The sequence below is a fragment of the Dasypus novemcinctus genome, chromosome 2, assembly GCF_030445035.2.
Source record: "Dasypus novemcinctus isolate mDasNov1 chromosome 2, mDasNov1.1.hap2, whole genome shotgun sequence".
Lineage (NCBI taxonomy): Eukaryota > Metazoa > Chordata > Mammalia > Cingulata > Dasypodidae > Dasypus > Dasypus novemcinctus.
Genome location: NC_080674.1, coordinates 154,547,849 through 154,572,760, shown reverse-complemented (window position 1 = coordinate 154,572,760; position 24,912 = coordinate 154,547,849). Strand labels below are relative to the sequence as shown.

The 24,912-nt window shown below is 39.9% G+C and overlaps 1 protein-coding gene across 1 annotated transcript; it reads left to right on the top strand.

Moving 5' to 3' along the window:
- The first annotated feature begins 13,585 nt into the window (after positions 1–13,585).
- On the top strand, positions 13,586–24,470 carry GRXCR2 (glutaredoxin and cysteine rich domain containing 2). The gene is made up of 3 exons (XM_004476574.1): positions 13,586–13,921; positions 18,791–19,012; positions 24,288–24,470. The coding sequence occupies exons 1-3, from the start codon at positions 13,586–13,588 to the stop codon at positions 24,468–24,470; spliced, it is 741 nt and encodes a 246-aa protein (XP_004476631.1).
- Positions 24,471–24,912: the final 442 nt, after the last annotated feature.

The window sequence follows — 24,912 nt, the reverse complement described above, 5'->3', positions numbered from 1 at the left end:
CCATTCCTCACCCCCCACCTCTATCATTTTTGTAAATTGTATTTTTTTGAAGATATATACATCTCAAAAAAACATAAGAGGCTCCACCTCCTCACCCCACTCCTCCCATACCAAAAATCTCCCGCATCACTATGGCACACTCATTGTACTCAGTGAACATATTTTGGAGCACTGCTGCACCACATGGATAATAGTTTACCCTATAGTTTATACTCTTCCTCAGTACATTCAGTGGGTTATGGCAGGATATGTAAAGTCCAGCATCTGACTCTGCAATATCATTTCGGACAACTCAAAGTCCCAAAAATGCCCCCACATCACATCTCTTCTTCCTTCTCCCTGCCCTCAGCAACTACTGTGACCACTTTCTCCACCTCAGTGCTACAATTTCTTCTATTACTAGTCACAATAGTTTTATGTAGAATATAAGTAAGTCCACTCTAATCCATATTTTTAAAATTTCTTGAAAATTTATTTTTAAATTTATTTCTCTTCCCCCCCCCCCCAGTTGTCTGCTCTCTGTGTCGATTCACTGTGTGTTCTTCTGTGACTGCTTCTATCCTTACCAGTGGCACCAGGAATCTGTGTTTCTTTTTGTTGCGTCATCTTGTTGTGTTAGCTCTCCGTGTATGCGGCGCCATTCTTGGGCAGGCTGCACTTTCTATCACACTGGGCGGCTCCCCTTATGGGGCACACTTATACACTTTTGGTGTAAGTGTCCTTATTTTCAGTTTTTTCTGGGTATATACCCAGCAGTGGAATTGCTAGGTCATATGGCAGATCTATAGCTTACTTTTTGAGAAATCACCAAACTGTCCTCCAGAATGGCTGGATCCTTCTGCATTCCTACCAGCAGTGGATGAGTGCTCCCATTCCTCCACATCCTCTCCAGCATTTGTAGTCTTCTGTTTTTTTGATAGCTGCCAGTTTCATGGGAGTAAGATGGCATCTCATTGTAGTTTTGATTTGCATTTTCCTGATACCTAGTGATTTGGAGCATTTTTTTCATCTGCTTTTTAGCCATTCATATTTCTTCTTTGGAGAAGCATTTCTTCAAATATTTTCCCATTTTTTAAATGGGTTGTTTTTCTTTTTCTTTTCAAGATATAGGAGTTCTTTATAAATCTTTATAAATCTGATAGGAGATATAAATCTCCTATCATATATATGGTTACCAAATATTTTCTTCCATTGTGTAGGCTCTCTTTTCACTTTCTTCACAAACTCCTTTGAGGTGCAAAAGGCTTTAAATTTGAGGAAGTCCATTTATCTATTTGTTCTTTTGTGGCTCATGTTTGGCTGTGAAGTTCATGAGGCCATTTCCTATTATTACAAGATCCTGTAGATGCTTCCCCAAGTTGTTTTCTAAGGTCTTTATGGTCTTGGCTCTTACATTTAAGTCTTTGATCTGTATTTAGTTGATTTTTGTATAAGGTATGAGATGGTAATCCTCTTTTATTCTTTTGCATGTGGATATCCAATTCTCTAGGCATCATTTGTGGAAGATGCCATTCTCTCCCAGTTGAGTGGGCTTGGTTGCTTTGTCAAATATCAGATGAGTGTATACATGAGGATCGATATCAGATCTCTCACTTTGGTTCCAGTGGTCAGTGTGTCTATCCCTGTGCCAATACCATGCCGTTTTCACTACTGTAGCTTTGTAGTATGTTTTGAAGTCTGGTAGAGTGATTCCTCCAATTTCATTTTTCCTTTTCAATCTGTCTTTGGCTATTCGGGGCATCTTTCCTTCCCAAATAAATTTCATACTTAGTTTTTCTAGTTCATTAAAAAAATGCTGTGCTGCTTTTTATTGGGATTGCATTGAATCTCTGGATCAATTTTGGTAGGATAGACATCTTAATAATATTTAGTCTTCCTATCCATGAACAGGGAATATTCTTCCATTTATTTAGGTCTTCTTTGATTTCCTTGAACAGTGTTGTGTAGTTTTCTGTGTATAAGTCTTTTACATCTTTAGTTAAATTTATTCCTAGGTATTTGATTTTTTAATTTACTATTGTAAATGGTATTTTTTTCTTGGCTTCCCCCTCAGATTGCTCATCATTGGTGTACAGAAATGCTACTGTGGGGGAAGTAGACTTGGCCCAGTGGATAGGGCATCCGTCTACCACATGGGAGGTCCATGGTTCAAACCCCGGGCCTCCTTGACCTGTGTGGAACTGACCCACGTGCAGTGCTGATGCACACAAAGAGTGCTGTGCCATGCAGGCGAGCCCCCCGTATAGGGAAGCCCCACACGCAAGGAGTGTGCTCCATAAGGAGAGCTGCTCAGTGTGAAAGAAAGTGCAGCCTGCCCAGGAATGGTACCACTACACAGAGAGTTGATGCAGCAAGATGATGCAACAAAAAGAAACACAGATTCCCATGCTGCTGACAACAACAGAAGCAGATGAAAAGAAGAACATGCAGCAAATGGACACAGAGAACAGACAACTGGGTTGGGGGGGGCAGGGAAGGGAGAGCAATAAATAAAATAAATCTTAAAAAAAAAAAGAAATCCTACTGATTTTTATGCATTGATCTTATAACCTGCAACTTTACTGAACTTATTTATGAGTTCTAAGACTCATAAGAAGTTGTAGACTTCTCAGGGCTTTCTATGTATAGGATCATGTCATCTGCAAATAGTGAAAATTTGACTTCTTCCTTTACAATTTGGATGCCCTTTATGTCTCTTTCTTGCCTCAGTGCTCCAGCAAGTACTTCTAACAGAATGTTAAATAGGAAGGGTGATAGTGGGGATCCTTGCCTTGTTCCTGATCTTAGAGGAAAAGATTTTAGGATTTCACCATTGTAAATGATGTTAGCTGTGTGTTTTTCATCTATACCCTTTATCATGTTCAGAAAGTGTCCTTCTATTCCTATCTTTTGCAGTGTTTTTATCAAGAAAGGGTGCTGTATTTTGTCAAATGCTTTTTCTGCATCTATAGATATGATCATGTGAATTTTTTCCTTCAATCTATTTATGTGGTATATTACATTAATTGATTTTCTTATGTCGAAACATCCTTGCATACCAGGAATGAATCCCACTTGGTCGCGGTGTATAATTCATCTAATTGGCTGTTGAATACAATTAGCAAGTATTTTGTTGAGGGTTTTTGCATCTAGGTTCATTAGAGAGAGTGGTCTGTAATTTTCCTTTCTTGTGGTATCTTTGTTTGGCTTTGGTATTAGAGTAATGCTGGCATCGTAAAATGAGTTAGGCAATGTCCCTTCTATTTTGATTTTTTGGAAGAGTTTAAGCAAGATTGGTGTTAGTTCTTTTTGGAATGTTTGGTAGAATTCACCTGTGAAGTCGTCTGGCCCAGGTCTCTTCTTAGTTTGGAGGTTTTTTAATGACTGAATCATCTCTTTACTGGTGATTGGTTTGTTGAGGTCATCAATTTCTTCTTTTGTCAATGTAGGCTGCTTATGTGTTTCTAGAAATTAGTCCATTTCCACTAAATTGTCTCTCTCATTGGAATATAGTTTTTCAAAGTATCCTCTTATGATATGGGGTCAGTGGTTCAGTGGTGATATCCCCTTTCTCATTTCTTATTTTGTGTATTTGCATCTTCCCTCTTTTTTTACTTTGTTAGTCTAGCTAAGGGTTTGTCAATTCTATTGATCTTCTCAAAGAACCAGCTCTTTGTTTTGTTTATTTTTTCAAGTGCTTTCTTATTTTCTATTTCATTTAGTTCTGCTCTGATCTTTGTTATTTCTTTCTTTCTTTGGGGTTAGTTTAGTTCTTCAATATTAACTTTTCTGATGTATGAATTTATGGCTATGAATTTCCCTCAGTACAGCTTTTGCTGCATCCCATAGGTTTTGATATGTTGTATTATCATTTTCATTAGTTTCAATTACTTATTGATTTCTGTTGAGATTTCCTCCTTGACCCACTGTTTTTCTAAGAGTGTGTTGTTTAACTTCCATATCTTGGTGCCATATCTGGGTCCCTGGCCCTTGCAGATTTCCAACTTCATTCCACTGTGGTCAGGGAAATTACTTTGTATGATTTCAATCTTTCTGAATTCATTGAGACTTTTTTTGTGGCCTAGCATGTTGTCTATCTTGGAGAATGATCCATGTGCACTTGAGAAGAATGCATATCCTGGTGTAGTTGGGTGAAATGTTCTGTATATGTCTGTGAGGTTCAGAGCCTCTAATACATTGCTCAAAGCCTTTGTTTCTTTACTGATTCTCTTTTGAGATGTTCTGTCTAATGATGATAGAGGTGTGTTAAAGTCCCCCAATATAATTGTAGAGGCATCTAATCCTTCCTTTATTTTCTCCAGTGTTTGCCTCTCATATTTGGAGGCACCCTTGTTAAGGGCATAAATGTTTATGATTGTTCTTTCTTCTTGAAAGATTATTCCTTTCACTAATACGTAGTGTCCATCTTTGTCTCTCACAATAGTTTTGCACTTAAAGTCTATTTTGTCTGATATTAATATAGCTACTCCTGCCCTTTTTTTTTTTTTTTTTTTGGTTATTTGCCTGTAAGATTGTTTTCCAGCCATTCACTTTCAATCTCCTTGAATCTCTGGGTTTAAGATGTTTTTCTTGTAGACAGCATATAGATGGGTCATATTTCCTTATCCAATCTTCCAGTCTGTGTCTCTTAAGAAGTGAGTTTAATCCACTGACATTCATTGTTATTACTTTCAAGGAATTACTTATATTAGCTGTATTTTCTTTGGATTTATGTTTGTCATATGTTGCTTAATTTTTTTTTCTCTTTTTGTCTTTTTGTTATTCTTACACTCTACTCCAACTCTGTCTCTCCTGTTTTTTCCTTTCCTCCTGCAGAACTCCCTTTAGTATTTCTTGAAGGGCAGGTATCTTGTTGGCATAATCTCTTAGTTTCTGTTTATCTGTGAATATTTTGAACTCTCCATCATTTTTGAATGCTAGCTTTGCTGGATAGAGTATTCTTGGTTGGAAATTCTTTTCTTTTAGTACCTTGACTATGTCATACCACTGCCTTCTTGCCTCCATAGTTTCAGATGAAAAATCAGCATTTAATCTTATGGAATCTCCTTTGTATGGATGGTTCTCTTTTCTCTTGCTGCTTTTATTATTTTCTCATTGTCTTGAGTATTGGATAATTTGACAAGTATGTGTCTTGGAGTAGGCCTGTTGGGATTTAGGCTATTTTAGGGTGCATTGTGCTTCCTGGATGAGGACATCCATCTCCCTCAATAGGTTTGGGAAGTTTTCAGCCATTATTTCCTCCAACACCTCTTCTGTCCTCTTTCCCTTCTCTTTTCCTTCTGGGATGCCTGTAATGCATTTTCATTCAGGTCCCTAAGTCTCTGCTGGATTTTTCTATCTTTTTTTATCAATCAATTCTACTATCTGTTTGATTTCAGATGTACTGTCTTCCACATCACTAATTCTTTCCTCTGCCTCTTCAAATCTACTGTTAATTGCTGAGAGTGTATTTTTGATTTCTTGGAATTTGCTGTTGATCCCCATCATATTTTTTATCTTTTTGAGTATAATTACAATTTCTTCTGTATTCTCTCCAAGTATTTTCATAATATGCTTAATCTCTTCTTTCACTTCATTAAATTGGTCCACAATACATGTTTTGAGAACTTTAATTAGTTGTTTGATGTTTCATTCCTCTTACTGGTTTTTAGTTTATTCATTGGATTGGGCCATGTTTCCTGATTATTGGTATGGTCTGTAGTTTTTTGTTGCTGTCTGGTCATCATTTTATCTTGTTGGGTTTATTCAGTTGATTAGCTTCTTCATCTTGGGGTTCAATTAGTTGTTGTTTTTGTGTGCGTGTTAAGTCTTCTGTTTGTCACTTTGTTCTTCTTATTCTATTTCCTTGTTGTTGGCTAAGTTCTCTTGAAGGAAAATATTAGGGCCAGAGAAAGCAAAAGGGGTAAGAAAAGAAAAATATTATAGTAGTATTCATAGTGAATGTTAGCAGAAGAACCATGTGAGATCTAGGAGAATGGATATTGAACTCATGTAAGCTGTGTAGTGTTATAACAGTAAAAAGGTGGAGTATGTATAATGAGATAGTAAACTGAATATGGGGAAGAATATAGTATGAATTAAAAGGCCAGTGTGGTTAGGAGAGAGGGAAAGAGAAAAGAAAGGACAATAATATAAAGAGTGAATAAAAGACAGAAAACAAAATAGAGGTATTAGAGATAAAAAGTCAGAAATACTGGGGACTAAACAAAGAGAGGTGGAATGTAAAAGAAACAGTAAATGATGGAGGATAGAAAGATGTAAAGGAAATGGGGTATCATTGGTATTCAAAATCAGTACACACAGAAAAGAGGAAATTGAGGGTGAAGAAGCACAACAATTAAGAAATGTTATCTGCAGCACCTAAAATAGAAAAAGAAAAAAGAAGGAAAAAAAAAAGAGAAAAAGAAAGGGGAAAAAAAAAAAAAAAAAAAAAACCAAGCAAGCAAAAGAGAAAGGAAAAAGAAAAAAGGGCCATGGGGTTGTAGGGGGATAAAGAGGAAGGAAAAACAAGAAAACAAACCAACAAAAAAGACTAGACAAGGCCTCAGGTAAGGAATCCTCTTTGCAATTGAATAAACTGCTTAGTAGTCTGACCTTTCCCTTTTCTCCCTTCCTTACTTCCCTCTCTCCCAGGGCAGTATGAAGGCTATGTGAGGACTCCCATAGGAGACTCAAATGGGTCCCTGGTGAACCAACTCACCTCAGAAAATAATGTCTTTTAATTTCTTGAGAGAGAGTACCCACCCCTTGCCAGGAACCCTAAATATGCTGTTGGAAGCCTGCAAAGCACATCCTACTGTCCCTCTCTCTTAGGTGTATTACAGGGGGCTTGTTGATTTTCTTACTCCACCTTCTCCCAGACCAAGTTTCCTATCCCAGGGCATTTGGGTAAATCAGGCTCTCTCAGCAGATTCACCTCTCCTCTCTTCCTAGGCTCTCCCCAGGTCAGCTGATATGCTCCTCCAAACTCAATAAAAGGGGGGGACCTGAAAGCTGAATGTGCACTCCTTGGGCCCCTCTGCATCTCCCCCGCAAACTCTCCCACTCTCAGAGCTAGTCTTAGACTGGAGAGCTAGGGCAATGCCGGATTTCCGGGAGGGCTGGGCTCAGGAAACAGAGGCCCAGGAGAATGTGCACTCCGGGTACTTAGGTCTGTGACATGTGGGTTGCAGGGGTTCAGGAAACACGGGCTTAGGGTTTACGTGTTTGGGGAACACAGGGCTTGGGAATGCTGCCGCACGACCGGCAGTTCTCAGGGAGCACTGCAGCCTGTACCCCTAGGGGGAAGGGATGCACCTTCCCACGACTTGTGAGTTCAGTGTTAGAAACCCACAGTTTTACCTTAAGTAAGCACTAATTTTGTTGCAGTCTCTACAGATTGATGTCCAGACACCTCCTGCTTTGTAGGTTCCTGAAACAGCTCCAATAAGGATTTAATACCCATAATGTATAAAGAGATGCTGAAACTCAACAATAAAAAAATGACAAGAAACTTGAATAGACATTTGCCAAAGGAGAAATACAAATGGTGAAAAAACACATGAAAACATGTTCAACATCACTAATGATTAAGGAAATGCAAATCAAAGCTCCAATGAGATACCATTTCACACTTATTAGAATAGTCACTATAAAAAGACAGAAACCTACAAGTGTTGGAGAGAATATGGAGAGATAGGAACACTTGTTCACTATTGGTGGGAATGTAGAATGGTACAGCCACTGTGGACGACTGTGCAGGAGTTCCTAAAGAAGTTGGATATAGATTTGCCATGTGACCTGGCAATAACCTCTATTGGATATATACCCAGAAAAACTGAGAACGGTGTCATGAACAGACATCTGCACCCTGATGTTCATAGCAGCATTATTCATGATTTCCAAAAGATAAAAACAACCCAAATACCCATTAACCAATGAATGGATAAACAAATTATATATACACATGATGGAATATTATGAGCTATAAGAAGAAATGAAGTTGTGAAGCATATGACAATATAAATGAACCTGTCATCATTATGTTGAGTTAAGCAAGTCAGGCAGAAAAGGACAAGTATTTTATGACATTGCTATTATGAACTAAACATATTTTCCATCTCATGAAATTAATAACTAGAATATAAGTCATCAGAGAAAAGAATGAGGTTAGAGAATGGAAAGTTGAGAGCTAACTCTGCAGAACCGGTAAAAAGGTTGTTCGTTGATTTTTGGAAATGAATAAAAAGGTGAGTACACAACATAGTGTTTGTAACTAGCAGTGCTATTACATGGGTATGACAGTGTTTGAAAGGGAAAGGCTCATATATTACTAAAAGGAAAGCTAAAATATGTAACACAGTCCTGTATAGCACAGTAAAACTGCAAGTGAAATATGAATATGGGTAATGCGTATATAAGACTGTTTTTCTTTGAAATGGAACTAATATGTATGTTAATGTTATAAGATATTAATATCAGGCAAAAAGAAAAAAAAATAAAATTAGCAATTATTCTCTAGTTCCATCTAATACAAACTCTATAGCCAAATTTGTCCGGGAATCAATCAAGATTCCCGTATTACATGTGGCTATATCTCTTTTTTCTCTTTAAATCTAGAACAATCCTCCTGCCTCCAACATTTTTTTGATACATTGACCTTTTGATGAGATCAGTTGTCTTACAGGATGCCCCTGGTACTGGCCCTATCTGTCTGAATGTTTCCTCTTGGGGCCATTTAATTTATTACTTTAACCCCATGTTTCTTGTAAATCCAAAATTAGGTCTACTGGCTTGATTAGATACATATGTTGCTGTATGGGCCAGAAAAGTTAACAGGTGGAGTAATCAGTTATCCCAGTTTGCCTCCTGTTCTGGTGTAAAAGAAGGTCCTTCTTTCACTTTCAAGAATACCCTAGTTTGGACACCCTATTTGTAAATGAAGTATCACACCAGGAGATACATACTGTCAGTGTGTCCCACCATTAGGAATGCCAGATTTAATCACTTGGTTAGGTGTGCACCAGAGCTTTTGACAACTAGTGAGCTCAATATTGGCATGTAAAATGACTGATTTTGTTATGTAAGTAATTTTTACTTTCAATAATCCATTGAAATTTTTTGTGACTGGCTATAATCCTGAGTAAATGATACTTCCTTATGTCTTACTTAAGTTAACAGTCTTTTTTTATGTCATAATGTTATGAAAAATATAATATTTACAAAAAAGTATGATTTCTTATTGTTTGAATTCAGTCAGGGGAAAAATAACAGGACATTGAGAGTTTAATTTTCTGAAACCAATTGCATACATTCATCTATATTTTAAAATATGCTGGACACAGTTTACTTCTTTGAAACAGCCTGCTTTTTTCTAATATTAAAATCATTATTTGCTTATTATGGAATTTAGAAAAGTATAGAAAATAATGCAAAGGAAAATGAAAACCATCATTAATTGCCTTCTCTTAGAGAATTACTACTAAAACTTTTTTTGACTTTATTTTATTTTTTAAAGAGATTTTGTCATTTGTTTATTTCTCCCCTCTCCCATCATTGTTTGTGCTCTCTGTCTGCTCTCTGTGTCTATTCTTGTGTGCTGTGTCTGCTTGTCTTCTTTTCAGGAGACATCAGGAACCGAACCCAGGGCCTCCCATGTGGGATGGAGGGATCCAATCACTTGAGCCACCTCTGCTCTCTGCTTGTTGTGTCTCTCATTGTATTTCCTTGTTGTGTCATCTTGTTGCATCAGCTCACTGTCTTGCTTGTCTTCTTTAGGAGGCACTGGGAACCAAACTTGGGACTTTCCATGGTAGGTGGGAGTCCAACTGCTTGAGCCATATCCATCTCCCACTACTAAAATTTTAATGTATTTACTTAGTTTTTTTCTCTTACACATTTTTACTTAATGAATTCTGTCTTAGTTTCCAGGCTGTTATGTTAAACACATACAATGGGTTTACTTAACAATAGGAATTTATTATCCCATGGGTTTGGAGGCTGGGTGCTTCCTCTTGGGTTGGTAGGGCTCTGGCTGGCTGGCAATCCTTGGGTTCCTTGGCTTTCCCATCACTCAGTGATGTCTTCTCCTTTCTGGGTTCTCCCCATGACTTCTTTCTATGAGGTCTCCAGTGACAGGATTATGACCCACCCTGATTTAGTTGGCCCTACCTTAACTTCAAAAGGTCCTTCTTATAGTGGTTCACACCCACAGGAATGTGGGTTAAGTTGAAGAACATGTTTTGTCTGGGGTATATAACTTAATCTCCTACAAATTCTGTATTGCAAAACATAAAATTTTGTGTTATACATTGTCCCACTTAATTTGTCATAAGCATTTTTCCATATTATTTCAAACTCTATAAAATTTAAAAAAATAACTACCTAGTCTTTCATATTGTGGAATTCCTCCTGTTGAAAATTTAAGTTATTTTCAATTTATTCCTGTTATGTATAATGTTATGGAGAACATCTTTATATAAATGTTTTTCTCTATTTTAAATTAACTCCTTAAGAAAAATATCTTGAAGAAAAATTATTGGTTTAAAAGGAATGGATTTTTTTTTCATTTATAATGTCCCCTGATTATCAAGTAAGATAAGCCTATTAGACAATTAAAATATAATGAAACTGGGAAAGAATAAAGAATCATTCTCAGCCCTCTGCCCAGAGGCAACTGATGTTAATATTTTGATGTTATTTTTTCCTATTTATGCAGTTGTTTTCTTTCTCAGTAAGGTTCAAGGATATGAAATTTTTAAGACTTTTGTTAATATTGCCAAAATTACTTTCAATTTATCAGGTTTTCCTTGTTCTGGAGTTATGACTAATCTGAAAACACTGGCATCTAAAAATTACAAAGGGAGCATCATTGTTTCAAAATTTCTAATGATTTTGACCTGGGTCACTGAATATCTGTCTGTGAACATAGAAAAACACATTAAAAAGCATCTGAAGGAATCTTACTTGGAAAACTCATCAATAGCTTTTGGTTTTTTAACATAACTGGAGGATTCTTTTCCATAGTTAGGATTCCATTCAGTTCTAAGGTGTGTTTGCAGTTCATAATTCTAACTTAAGTATAACTTAATATTTTCAAGGTGACAGAAGCATGATTGTGCAAAATTCATCGATGCCTGGGATCTGATTGAAGTCAGCCCTCCTGATAGGATCCCTGTAATCATGTTCATTTTGTGGGCAATTGAAAATGTTTATTTGACAAGTAGCCATAGAAGTCATGTCAGTTGCCTTCCAGATGAAGACAGGCTGTTGGCGATGTATTAATACCTCTTTCCTAGGACAGATGGAAGAAAATCTTTTCCTTGTTAGGGTTTCTCAATCTTTTTCTTATCTTGGCACACTCAGAAAACAGTGGTATTTGTTCTATCCACTGGAGGAAATGACCAGCCCAGGGGCCCCAGGCCCCACCTGGCAGCCCTGAGGGCTTGGAGAGCTCTAGCTCAACCTGCTGTTGTCCGTCAGGGCACGCGGAGGCAGCGGGGCATTCTAGGGAGCCAGGGAGCATGTCTTCTGATAGCATAAACAGCATCTTTTTTCCTTTTTTAATGCTGTTTTCCTAGTACCCCTGTTCCTTATATTGATTACCCAGGGGCCTTAGAGCTGTGAAAACTCTCCTTAGTAGAAATGTAGATATTTTTCTTAACACCATTCTGATCCTACATCTTCACTATTCTCCTCGAAGTTTGCTCAGTTCCTGTGCCAAAGTTTTATTTATTTGATTTCTTTCACCTGGAAGTCATTTATTCAATAATGATTAACTGTGTGCAATTATGTGCCAGGAGCAGTGATAGACACTGAGGACAGAGAAATGGTAAAGACAGCTGCTGACTCCAAGTTCAGCTGATTAGAGGGGAGAGGTGTATAAAACAGTACTGGCTAGAGAAAGCGAGAAGCACTTGAGTGGTGGTAGGCACAAAGTTCCATGGGGCAGGTGGGAAGGCGTCCCACAAGCAGTGACATTTGAAGTGTGACTTGTAGGAATGGAAGGTTGATGCTCCAAACAGGAAATATAACACTGTTTAAGAGATGGCAGCCTGTGGTTTTGAGGAATGGGCGAGCTTATTGGTGTGCCTGGGGTCTAAGCAGCGCCTGCTGGAATGACAGAGAACAAGGCTGGAGACAAAGGGGGGGACTGGCTTTGAGACATTTTGTCTGCTGCATCTGGGAGTTAGGACTTAACATTTTATGCCCTGGACCACTGGAAGTAGGAAATTAACATCCTCAAACTTATTTTTTTGAAACATTGCTTTGGCATTAATGCAGAGGATGGAACTTTGGCTGGATGAGGAAGTCTTTTTAGGAGATTTTTGCAACTTTCCAAAGGAGAATTGAAGAGGGCTGGACCTTGGGCCATGGTGGCGGGGGTGGGCAAAAGAAGGCAACAATGATAACAGCTGTGGGAGGACAGCAAGGTCTCTTTGGGCGATTTAAATGTACGGTGATGTTGTTAGCAAAGATGGGAAAGCTTTATGTCTTTCCTTTCTCCCACCAGTCCACCTCCTCAACCCATCCTTTCAGACCGAGCCCAAGACACCTTTCCGGCACAAGCCTTCTTCTGCCACCCACGACTCCTAAGGTGCTGCTGCCATCCCAGAAAGCTCCGGTGAGAGTCAGCCGTGGATAGATTGCTTCCTCAGCACAATGCCACTATTTCATGGGTGTTAGTCGGGCGTGTCCTAAACTGGGCTGTAACCATCTGTAGCAGGCCCTACATCTCATGCTTCTCTGACCTTCATCTCAGAGACTATCCCATATTGTTGGACATTTACTGGATCTTGGGCACAACAGGGCAGTGGGGCCTAGTGCTGTGCTTGCAAGTGAAATCTTAAATATAAAATAGATACAAAGTGGAGCTGCTCTAGGTAACACAGGGTACGAATCCAGAACCCTTGGCCTCCTCCTTCTCCAAGCAGCAGCAGCAGCCCCCAAGGAACCTCCACCATATCTAGGGCTCCACAAAGCAGTGTGAAAATTTTCCACTTGGTAAACTGATTACGGGTTTTGGAGTAGATAGACCTGGGTTAGTCGAATCCTTGTTTTCTTACTTAGCTGTAATAGAGTAGACCAATAAAAAAAACTGCGCTGACCTTCAGTTCCCTGTCTGTGAAAGGGGTGATAATGTCTTCTCTGTAGGGTTAGTGTGAGGATTAAGTAAGCTCATACATGTAAAAATATTTGGCATTCATTAATTGTTTACTAAATCATAGTTATTGGGAATAATAAGACACTTGCTAACTGAGTATTTGATTCTTACTGAATTCTTACTTATTCGGCCTAAATAATCTTATTCATCCTCAGATTAAGAAAAGCCGGCGTTGGAGTGAACACATGGGTGAGTTTGGAATTAGGAGGGGAACTAGTCTTGTTTTATACCCCATCCATGCCATAAACCCACAATCGCCTGCCTTTTCAGGAGGGTCTATCAATATTTAATTTGTGGTGTCAGTTGCTGTAAACTGAGCATACCCCAGCACCAAGCTGAATTAATTATATGCAAGTGGAGAGAAAATAAAATGCCTTTTTCTCAGCGCTCCAAGTTTCACTGGCTACACTGAATCCTGGAAGCCACAGGGTGAAATTCCTGCTGATGGAGGACCCTGAGAAGAAGCTGAACCCGAAGAGTGACGGCAAACCCCGGAAAGTGCGGTTTAAAATCTCCTCCTCCTACAGCGGCCGAGTGTTGAAGCAGGTCTTTGAGGATGGGCAGGAATTAGAGTCACCAAAGGAGGAATACCCTCACAGCTTTCTCCAGGAGTCCCTGGAACCCATGGATGGTGTTTACGGGTCTGGGGAAGCCCCCAAGCCCCGACTGAACTCCCCAAAACTGACAGCTCAGAGGATCACCGTGTTGAGGGAGGGCGGTGCCTTCACGCTGGCGGGCAGCCAGCCGCTCTTCAACCACTACAAGGCGAACGACCACAAGGTGGGTGCTGTGCGTGATGCGTCAGCCTCACGGCTAGGGCTTCTGAAAATGTGTTTGGAGAAACACCTAAATACATTAGATTTGTTTCATGCTCATGCTCGGGTACCAACCAGAGCCACAGGTGCGCCAGATGGGAAGCTGTTATTAGAATAATATTTCCGGGACAAAAACAATCTGCTTGTTGACTACGTATTAGAAAAAGCAATGAGCATATATAGTATTCAAATTCCATCTAGGGTGATAAATTGTTATTCGGTCTTTGGCTGGGTTCTCTCAGTAAGTAAATTAGTTTGCCTTTGGAGGTGCAGTGGTTTTCAGATCGCCAGACTACCGTTTTAGAAAATTATGTTGCAGTGGATCATTTTGTTTCCTGTAAGAACTAAGTGTTTGAAGGTGCTCATTTTATTCCAATTATTCTGTGGCTGGTTATCTAGCTTGTGGTTTATCCATTTCCCCCCCTCCTTTTTAATCTTCCTCCTGCTGCCTAATTTTTAAGATGTATGTATGTATGTGTGTGTGTGTGTATGTATAGATGTACTTTTTCTTTGCACTGCTCATTAGCATGAACACTGAATAGTTGGAATCCTGGGAAGAGATGGTAAGAAGCAAATCAAACAGAGGAGATGTTACATGGGGGAGAAGTTTGAGCTAATAGTTAAATTGAAGCTTGCTTATTATTTGTGAATGGTCAATCAAAAGCCTATACATGATTTTCTTTTAAGCTAGAAGACCTGAAAAATATTCATTAATTTCCAAAACTAGTAGGAGATGTGTATATGCTCTCTGCCCAATGGATCCACAAATGGCTTTTTTTCAATTAAATTCAATTGCATAACATACCACATTATTAATGAACAGCACACCAGGATATGTTCTCATCTTTAAAGTGTGAAATTCAGATAATTATGCTCTAGTCATTTTTATTGTTAGTTTCCTAAGGGAACAGACAATACATCTACTGCAAACAAATGTATTGGGCTTGCTGGCATTAGTAAAAGTATGATTATGGGCATGTCTACATTTATCAAAGATAACATGGGTTTCTTTTTTTATATTAAATGGGACTGGAATTAACAACCCCTCATGTTAGTGTAATGTCTCATGCATTACTAAATGATTTCACACACTGTCCCACTGGGTTTTTACAACAATATTGGGGAGAAAGGCAAAGTATGTTCACTCCCGTTTCGCAGATGAGGAAAATTCAGTGCCATAATCTTAAGGGACCTTCCCAATATTGTAGAACTATTAATTGCAGAGTCAGAATAAGAATCCCAGTCTTCTGATTCTGCATGCTCTTTGCCCTATGGAATGTTTATTTTTAGAGAGTAAGGCTATATTACGTAATAATGATAATGATAAAAGTATTTACCATATATTGAATGCTTCTTATATCCTAGGTACTTGGCTATGTCTTGTACTTAAAGAGTTTCTTTTTAGCTATATTTTATTTGTAGCTTCAGAATTCACAAAGTTGTAGTTAATACAAATCTTGATAATATTGGAATGCTTGACCTTCATAAATCGTGTGTCAAATTTGGCACCTATGTAAATGTATGATTCAAAAGGGATCAGCAAAACTCTTCTACAAAACCAGATAACTGAGTGTTTATGGCAGTAGAGCTCAGTTCTTTAAATTATAGTACTCTAGAGGCCGTATTGAAGGTATGAGTCCTGCTTAGTCCCATTATCCTTGTTTTCTTTGTTGCTGATTAAATGCCACTCCCCACACTTAGCTAGCCTTTGAATATGAGAGTGGCCAGGATAGATTCCTACAGCCTACCCACTGAAAGAGGTTGCCAATGTGGTATTTCTGAAAAGAAAAGCAAATAAACCTGGGAGATCATGATTTTTGAATAGTGACTCCAACTGTAATATAACCCCTGGTAAATATTGGCTAGTAGGCCACATGGGGTAGCAGTAAGCACAATGATTAAAAAGCAAGTGCTCTGATGTCAGGCAAATCTGGGCTTTGATTTCCAGTTCTATCCACTTGTGTGTGTTTGGGCCAGTTACTTAAACTTTCTGAGTTTCAAAGTCACCATCTGTAATGTGAGGGTAACAAAAGTACCTACTTAAGGTGGTTCTTGTGGTGATTTAAAAAGGTAGTAGGTAAAAAAGCAGTTAACATGTCCCTGGAACATTGTAAGTATTCAGTAAGTGCTAGCTACTATTATGATAATAACCAGTTTCTTATCAGAGAAACCATAGAATCTTTTAATTTCGTGTAGCAGAGGAAGAGAATGGTTAGAAGCAATTAAAATATTTTAAGGAATTGAAGTCAATTAAGTTTATATAGTTGGTAATATAAGGTAAGGGAAAAGGAAGGGAGGAACATTTACCAAACACCCACTTCAAATGTATTATGTAATTTCATCTTCACAACAATTCTGTGAGAAAGGGTTTGACAAATTGGAAAAATGGGAACTCATAGGGGTTAAATAATTTACAAATATCACACAGCTGTCAAACAACATTCGAATAAAACTTGAACTCAAGTCTGCCTGTCTCCAAAACTCATTGAATTTCTAGTAACCAACAAGGCATTTCTAGATGTGAAAACAGAGCAGTGGAAATGTTCAACAGTGCCTGAATAGCCATCTCCAGGCACACTGCCACTGCCACCAGGGTATTTATAAATACTCAGTCACATATGTTATCATGCCACAAGCGGGGCATGATGGAAGCACCAACCAGGCCCACTGTAACGTAAGAGTGGATGTTCCTCACGGGCAATTGGATGTAACCGGATAATGTGAACCATAGTTGCACCCAATGAGTTTCCTTTGACACAGCGAGAACTTGGCTGTCAGGGTGACTGAAACTTGAATACACCTTAAAGGTGATTTGGGACCCTCCTTCCTTGGAGGACATTAGAAATAAATTTACTCTCCTGGGAGTCTCAGACTTTGACGGGCTGAGAGGCAGGGGGTTGGACTGGGTGATCTCAGATCAGATTCTTTCAGCATACTGAGACTTTTGTCTTTTAAAACATCAGCTCTAGATGCAAGAAAGTTCCCAAGTAACAGGACCTCTTTGGCCATTACTGGAAGTAGAAATGGAACCTTCCAAAAGAACCACCATCCTTATCTTCTGATGTTCAGAAACTGATAGTCCAGAGTGTGAAATAGGAATCCAGTGTGCATAAAACAATAGGAAATGGAAGCTGCCACACGATCTCTTGAAGAGAGGGAAAGAAGACAGGGCCAAGTAGGAGGCTTATGGCTTAATAAATAATTTTTGAAAATTCCATAGGTGCTTCAGAAAGGGAACCTGAATGTTGAAGTCCTCCTCAAGCCAGGTCCTGACTGAATGCATGAGGGCTTTAAACAGGAGACTGCTTTACTGCAGCATCTAGATAGACTTGGTTTATGCAGTTCTTTAGGCAGGGCAGAAATATATTTCTTTCTGAGATATTTAGTTGTGTAGTATGATTGTGATTGCACATAGAAGACTATCTTTAAATAATAACTACAGTAATTTGCATAGTACCTTCAGCTTCATATATTTTCTTTTCACGTACACCCCAAAGTTGATATGATTAACTGCAGATGAGAATGAACATATTTAACCCCAGGAACATTGCCCAATCAGCATGGAAGCTGGCAGAGTATTGGGACAGGGTCCTGAGATCTGGGATCTTAAGCATTAACCCTTAATTTACTGGGTGATGGGATGTTAGAGGCTCCTTGAGGAGGGGCTGGGTATCAGGAGGGCACTCAGGGGTCTCAGGACAACACCTGTTCACCAGCCAGTGTGGAAGTATTTCAATATATTAATAACAAATACGGCTGTGGAAGTCCTGCCAGCTGGATGACAGCCCATTTGCAGATGAGTAAACTGAGGTTCTGAGAGGTTAAATGACTCTCCTATATCTCACAATATGTGAGCAATAGAATTGGGATCCAGTGCTATTTGCCTCAAAGCTGTCAAACTCTGAGTGAAAATGTATGTTCTTGGTCAAGTAATCCCTAATCATTTACTTCCCATGCTACTCTATTATAGTATTCTCCAAATTTATTTATCAGCAAATGATAAAGTAACACATGATAAATCCATGCAAGGGAACATAAACTATGAATAATGATGCTGTAGAAGTATATTTATTGACACCAAATGATCTTCATACTATATGGATGATAAAAAAAAACAAATTACAAAAGAGTATAGATATTATGATACTATATTTTTTTGGAAAAAATCTTGTCAGTAGTATAGGTTAGGTGTTAACAGTATGGGCTTTAGAGTGAGACAGACATAGATTCAAATCCCAGCCACAGATGTTGAGTAACTCTATAGCCTTGGATAAGGCACTTAACCCCTTACTAAAATGCAGTCTCCTCACCTGTAAAATGTAGAAACCATAATATCTACTTTATAGAGATGTTGGGGGAATTAAGTAAGGTCATGTTTATGAAACGCTCAGCATGATGTTTGACATGCAGAAAGTGCTCAATAAATGGTATCTACTATTATTAAAGCATAGAAAAATTTGGAGAGATATTTATCCTCCCTTACCCTACAAAAAAGAAAAAGTGTTCCTTTGCCTTTATTAAGCCCTCGTTGTGCACAGCCCTGCATCAGCTGCAATGGTAGGTGGTAGGAATAGAAGCTCTGGGCTCTGCCCTCCAGAATCTTACACTGTAGTTACATGACGAGCTCAGCTTTGGTTGGCTACCATCAACAGGGAGAAGGAAGCTGGTTTTCAACGACTTCCAGTGAGAGCAAACAAACCACGGGAGGAACTGTAGCTTTGGGGTCCAGTGGGATCACAAGCACTGGATGGCAGAAGGTCCTTACTCCCCCATTTACTGTGCTGTGTTTGATGATTGATGGTGAAGATTCCATGCTCATTTTCCATTTCTCTAGCCCCCACCTATTATAGATTTTGGAAAAATAATCATTTACACGAATAACCTGAAAATCATCCGAACCCCAATGGACAAGAGAGACTTTATGAGGAAAATTCTCCAGAAAGAAGAAGAGGCTGAAGAGGAGCCTCTGATGGGCAAAGAAGAAAGCTATGGAGACCAGAATGATGGGCCTTTGCCAGAAACAGAAAGAATGTTTCCTCATAATCAATATGCACAGGTACGTCAGCGCCACCTTGCTGTCTTCCTGGGGCTGGCCCTACAGCAACTATCTCCAATCCTTTTAATTGTGCACTCCTTAAGTAAAAGGGGAAAAAAAAGAGTACTGGTACTTAAGGTGGTAGAGATATTAGGCTACTTTAATGTTTATTTTATTATGTGGTACCTTTTTAACAGTGGTTATAAATCCATCTTTCAAATACTCATAATTGTCCTTTTTTTTGGCTGACTTCTGAGGTCTGATTAGAGAGCTGTTTTCACTTTGCAATGTGATTAGAGCAAATTTTTCCTAAGGTGGAAAAATCAGCTTTGCCCTTTCCTGGAGGGCTTATTTGTGTGCCTATTGTCAGTGCTCTCCTCAATCCGGTTTCCTTGAAGAAATCTTGTAAAAACCACTTCTCCGTTTTGTAGGGTTAGTTTAGTTAATCTTAAGTAATATCATTTCTAAATCCTCTAGACTAGGCAGAAGGCAACTGTAGTGTTGCAACATGCTGAAAGCAAACAAATGAGCGGGCGCCACCATCCGTTCCACTGAGCTTCTACTCAGTCGGTTCACTCCAGGGCTCCCCGGGCGCAGGGATTCTCATTTGTCTAGCGGCTGCCAGACCGAGTGAGGGCGCCACAGCCAACTAGTTTATTTAAAAATCGTACACAATGTCCGTTTTTATATTACAATTTAATTTCTTGCTTATTGTTAGATAAAAAGTAAATAGAACTGCAAGTTCTAATGATTTTCCCCTTACAGCCCTCAGAGGGAGCCGTTGCTCGGGCAGCCCACTCTGCCGTCAGGGAGGAAGAGCTCCTTGTCGGCTCACGGTGCGGGTTTGTGGGTGAGAGAGGCGATTTTGATGAGTTTAAGATAAGAGATTAACAGCTTGGGTGGGTGCAGAAATGAATTTTCTCTTTTTGAATTTCATCCGTTGGGGCTTGAGGCTTTCTGTGGGATGCACTCTCACTTCCCATGGGTTGATGTGACAAAATGGGGCCGGGGCTTCCTCCCACTTGAGACAAGCCCTCACCCTGGGGGTGGGTAGGGGACGGACCAAGACAGTCATGCCCAGTTCTCAGTGAAGGCTTCAGGCCGAAGGTGCCAAAAACCTATTATCCTATTATCTCATCTCATTTTTTTCTGCTTCAGCTACACTGACCATCTCATAGGCTCCATGCTCTTTCCTGCCAGAGGCAAATTCCCTCTGCCTGGAATGTTCCCTGGGTCCCCTTTTCCTAAGGTCTTAGCAGAGGCATCACCCCTCCTTCCCGGGCTTCAGTGAGGATAAAATCCTCTAGTACAGACCCGTGAGAACGCCACACACCCGTCCTCACAGTTACCGTCTTACATTCAACTTCACTTATTTGCATGATTATTTGCTTAATGTTTGCTACCACCCACCAGGATTTGTTGTCCATGAAAGTCAGGGCCATGTTCATGTGGATCCAATGCAAAAAAGGGGAAAGCCTGGAATATAATAGGTGCTTAGTTAATATTAGTTAAATCTTTATGAAAAGAATTTTAGAAATTGGAACCAAAGTGCCAGTTGGTAAGAAGGCTCTTGTTTCCTGCATAGCACTCTTAAGAACCAGGCATGGCAGCAGGCAGAGGACTGAACATCTTGATTCAAAGCATGACCATCCCTCTTTAAAATGCTTTAATTCTATTAGTTCTCATACTATATTGTAACTTGTATGAGTCTATATTTTCAGAAGAGGGCCAGAAATTATAAAATGCAGGTCACACTGCAGGCCTGAATGAAAAAGCAACAGCAGGTCCGAGATGAAAATTACCTTTAAATTCAATTTGGAGAGATCTGTGGTTTTTTTTTTTTTTTTTAGCTGTAATGCCGTAAACTAGGACAGAGGTGTGCAGCACAAGGTTGCCATGAAAGGTTATACATCATTGCTCGTCCTTTGAACTCTGCTTTAAATTGCTGTTTGTTTGCCCAATCCCTCACACACTAAATGCCTGGACAAGTTTTATTCTAAAAGAGAGGGTCAAAGAACATCAAGGAGCTCCTTCTGAACAAGAAACTCTTTGTTCTGTTATATGGAACAGGAAGCAGTGGGAACCTTGATGAAAAAGCAGGGCAAGGTTGAAAGCAGGCTGTGCTTGAACCTCTATATTGCCTATAAAAGAAAAGGAGAGGAATAATTGTATTGAGCCATCCAGTGAGACGTGGAAGGGGAAAAAACCTGGTTCTCTGCTCAGTGGATCCGATAACACAAATCCTCTTCGTGCTTTATGCAGTCTCATCTCTGAAATCATAATAGTAACAACAGCAGCAGTAACAACAATAGCTGCCATTTACTGAGCATTCACCATAGGCGCCTTGCCCAGTGCTTTGCATGCTGTTGTCCATTTAATCCTCACAGGGACCCTCCGAGGTAGGTATTATTAGTCCCATTCTGCTACTGGAGAAGCTGAGGCACAGAGAGGTTAAGTTTCTAGGGCTAGTACTCAAACGCAGGTCCATCTGGCTACCAGTCCTGTGATCATAACCCCTGTGCTCTGCATCCTCTAGCTTAGTGCTGGTTACCCTCTTTGGGATCACGGAGGCCTTGGAGTCGTCAATGAAAGCTGAGGCCTTCTCCATGGTCACAGAGCTAGTAAAGGTGGATTGGGTGGGTTTGTTGGAGTCTACAGCCTAAGCTATGCTCTATGTCCTCCCACTAAATTTTTATCTGAGAAGAATTAAAAATAAAAACATTCTGAGCATGGAAGATGGATCCTTATGTCAGGCATGCTTTGTAGAGAGGAAGGGTTCAGTAAATACTTGTTAAATTAATTGGATGATTAAAAAGAGCGTGTTGGGAGTAAGTGGTGGAAGGGTGTAAACCAAGAGCAAGAATGGAAACTCCAGTGAAACCCCTAATAATGCCCCTATGACCATGTGAAATTAGATATAATTTGATTGACAATTTGCTCTCGTTCTTTATAGCGGGCTTGCAGGTCATTTCCCTAATCTCTCAATATCTGACCCAGTGTTTTATGTAATTGAATTTTTGGATCACATGTACAGCATTATGGTAGGATTTTACTGTGCTTTCTTTGGCAATGTTTATTTATATCATTAAATTTTCACTGGGATCACTTACAAAACATAAAACATTATGGATTTGGCAGAAAAAATGGACATGGCAATTTGCTTGTGGAATATTTTGGCAAGTATATTTATTTTGAATACTTTAAGGGAAGAAAACAAATTTCTCCATTGTTTACATATTAAAATGCCAACTATCAATAACATGTTAACTAAAGGGTGTAAAGGCATCATTTGAGTTTTTGTCAGTTGAGTAATCACTTCCATTCCCTAAATCTAAAATAAATAAAATGTATTGTCCCCTTAGGCACTTTGCAGTATGGCAGAGCTATTTTCAGAACTTATGCCTCCCTTTTCAGAGATTATTTTTATTCTTAGGTTGTAAAAGAAAGCTGTGTTACTTGGGTGGAACTACCCTGTGAACCTCAGCTGTCTTGTTAGTTCCTAGAATTTAAGAGCAGGAAGGGCTCTCCAGAAATCATTGGTTTATTTAGTCATTGAGAAAATATATAAAAAACAAATACTGTGCCAGGCACTGTGTTAGGCGATGCGAAAGTGATGGAGCAGAGGCATTGGCCCAGAGAGCTTCCTGTCAACTCAGTAGAGTATGAGATGTGCCATGCTGGGAGCAGCTGTGGTAGCCATGGGAGGGGCCACTGGCCCAGAAAGGCCTCTTGGAGGAAATGCAGCCAAGCTGGCATCTGAGAGCTAGTAGCTGACTGGGTTGGGAGTGGGGAAAGGTCCGTGAGAGACCAGGTACAGTGAGGCCTTAGGACAAGAGCCTGATGAAAGGAGACTAAAAATTTAAATCAGCTAAGGAGATGAATTTTATTTTGAGGTTTTATCTAGAGGACAAGTTTTCATTGAAGAGTCTGCAGGAGTTCATTCATTCATGTGTTTACTCCACAAATAGCATTAGGACAACTTCTATGAACCAGGCACTCAGAAGGTGACTCAATGAGATTGGCATCAGTGGGGAGAACATCCCACAAGACCAAAGACAGGGGCAAAATCATACTGAATTCATGCCAGAGTTTGAGGGCATCCAGGCTAGGATTGTAGTTGTGGGGATGGAGCAAACTGGGGATGGATTTGAGAAATGTTTAGAAGGTGAAATGGACAGGATTTGGTGCTAGATTCATCTGGGATTGATCTGGTGTCACCCTTATTACTTGAAAGGTTCCCAGTCGATATCGGTAGTACAAACATTGCCAATTTCCTTGAGATGTCTTGGGGAAGAGAAAGGTAATAACCAAGGGGCATTTTTGAGAGAGTGAGATTAGAGGACTGGAGACTTTTTGGCAACCCTTAAAAGTGAGCTAACTCTTATGGAGAACGTGCCCGATAATATATCATGGCATTTACATATACTCTCTCACTTAATATCCCACTGCCAGAGAGGAGGCATTTTCATTCCCATTTCACAGGTAAATAAACTGAGACTTGGAGCAGTTAAGGGAATTGTCCAAGCTGCACAACCGAAGAGAGAGGCAGGCCTCAATGCCAGTCTGCTGGCTCCAGAGCCCACAGTTCCCCATCATTGGGCCTTAGCCCAGGTTTCAAAGAGAATAAAGATAAAGTATTGAGAGAATTCAGAGGTGAGCTTAGAAGGATTCTCACATCAACTCGCTCATTCATTGAGTCTCTCAGACACATGGAGCAAGCTTTCTTGAGCACCTTCCCTTGGGCAACTCCAACAGTTTGGAGCATAGACTCTGGTGCTCAAAACTGGCCTCCCTCTCTTCTAAGCAGTGTGATCTTTGGCAAATTACTTAATTTCTCAGTATTTCATTTTCCCATCTGTACTGTGGGGATGATAATCCTGTGAGGATTAGATGAGTTAATGTATAGAAAGCTCATAGAACAGTGCTTGGCACCTACCAGGCATATAAGTGCTCATGATTAGTATTTGGCAGTGAGGAAAATAAAGCCCTTGCCCTTTCAGAGCTTACAGAAATACCATGTCAGATGCCACAAGGGCAATGAAGAAGGTGAAGCAGTAGAATGCAAGAAGTGGTGGCAGGGGATGCTGTCATAGAGATGTCCATCAAGAAAATCCTCTCTGTTAGAATCGCTATGATTTTTTAAGTGTCCTTGGCCAGGACACTCATTGGCATTTGGGGAAAGGGTTTTCCTCTGATTCTCCCCTGACCTTTGCTGCAGCCCAGGGCTATTTTGACCTGTATGTGAGCGATGGACTTGAACTGCTGCTGTAACTAAATCCTGAACTGTTTCTTGCAGGAAGGGGAGCTTCCCGAGGACAACTGTTTTCACTGCCGAGGGTCAGGCAGTGCCACATGCTCTCTGTGCCACGGCAGCAAGTTCTCGATGCTGGCCAACAGATTTAAGGAGTCCTACCGGGCCCTGCGGTGCCCTGCCTGCAATGAGAATGGCCTGCAGCCTTGCCAGATTTGCAACCAATAGCCCGAGGCTTCTGAATGTCTGCTCTTATCACACCCTCTGTAAAGTTATTTCTAATAAACGGCCGTCTTCTTCTCCTGCCTCTCCCAGCAAGGAAGCCACAGTGGCTGCCATCACTTCCACCGCTGGCAAAACCCACTTATTCGATGACATTTCGTGAGGCTGGTAACATCTCCATGTGGGTCTCAGTGGCAGGGGCATTTTCGAATTAGAGTCTGCTTTGAAACTGGTTCTAAAATTATGCCTCCAGGAACGTGTGCATGCATCTCATTTGACCTAGCTCAGTTATCTCCTTGCACTAGTGAACAAATAAATGTACACTTCTGGCAGCAGATTGAAGTCATTTTCTGGTTGGGAATTGTTTTGCAAAACTGTGCAGTAAGAGCGGAATAAAAAAGCAGGTTTCTGATGAATTAAAATCCATTGCTTGTAATACATCTTGAAT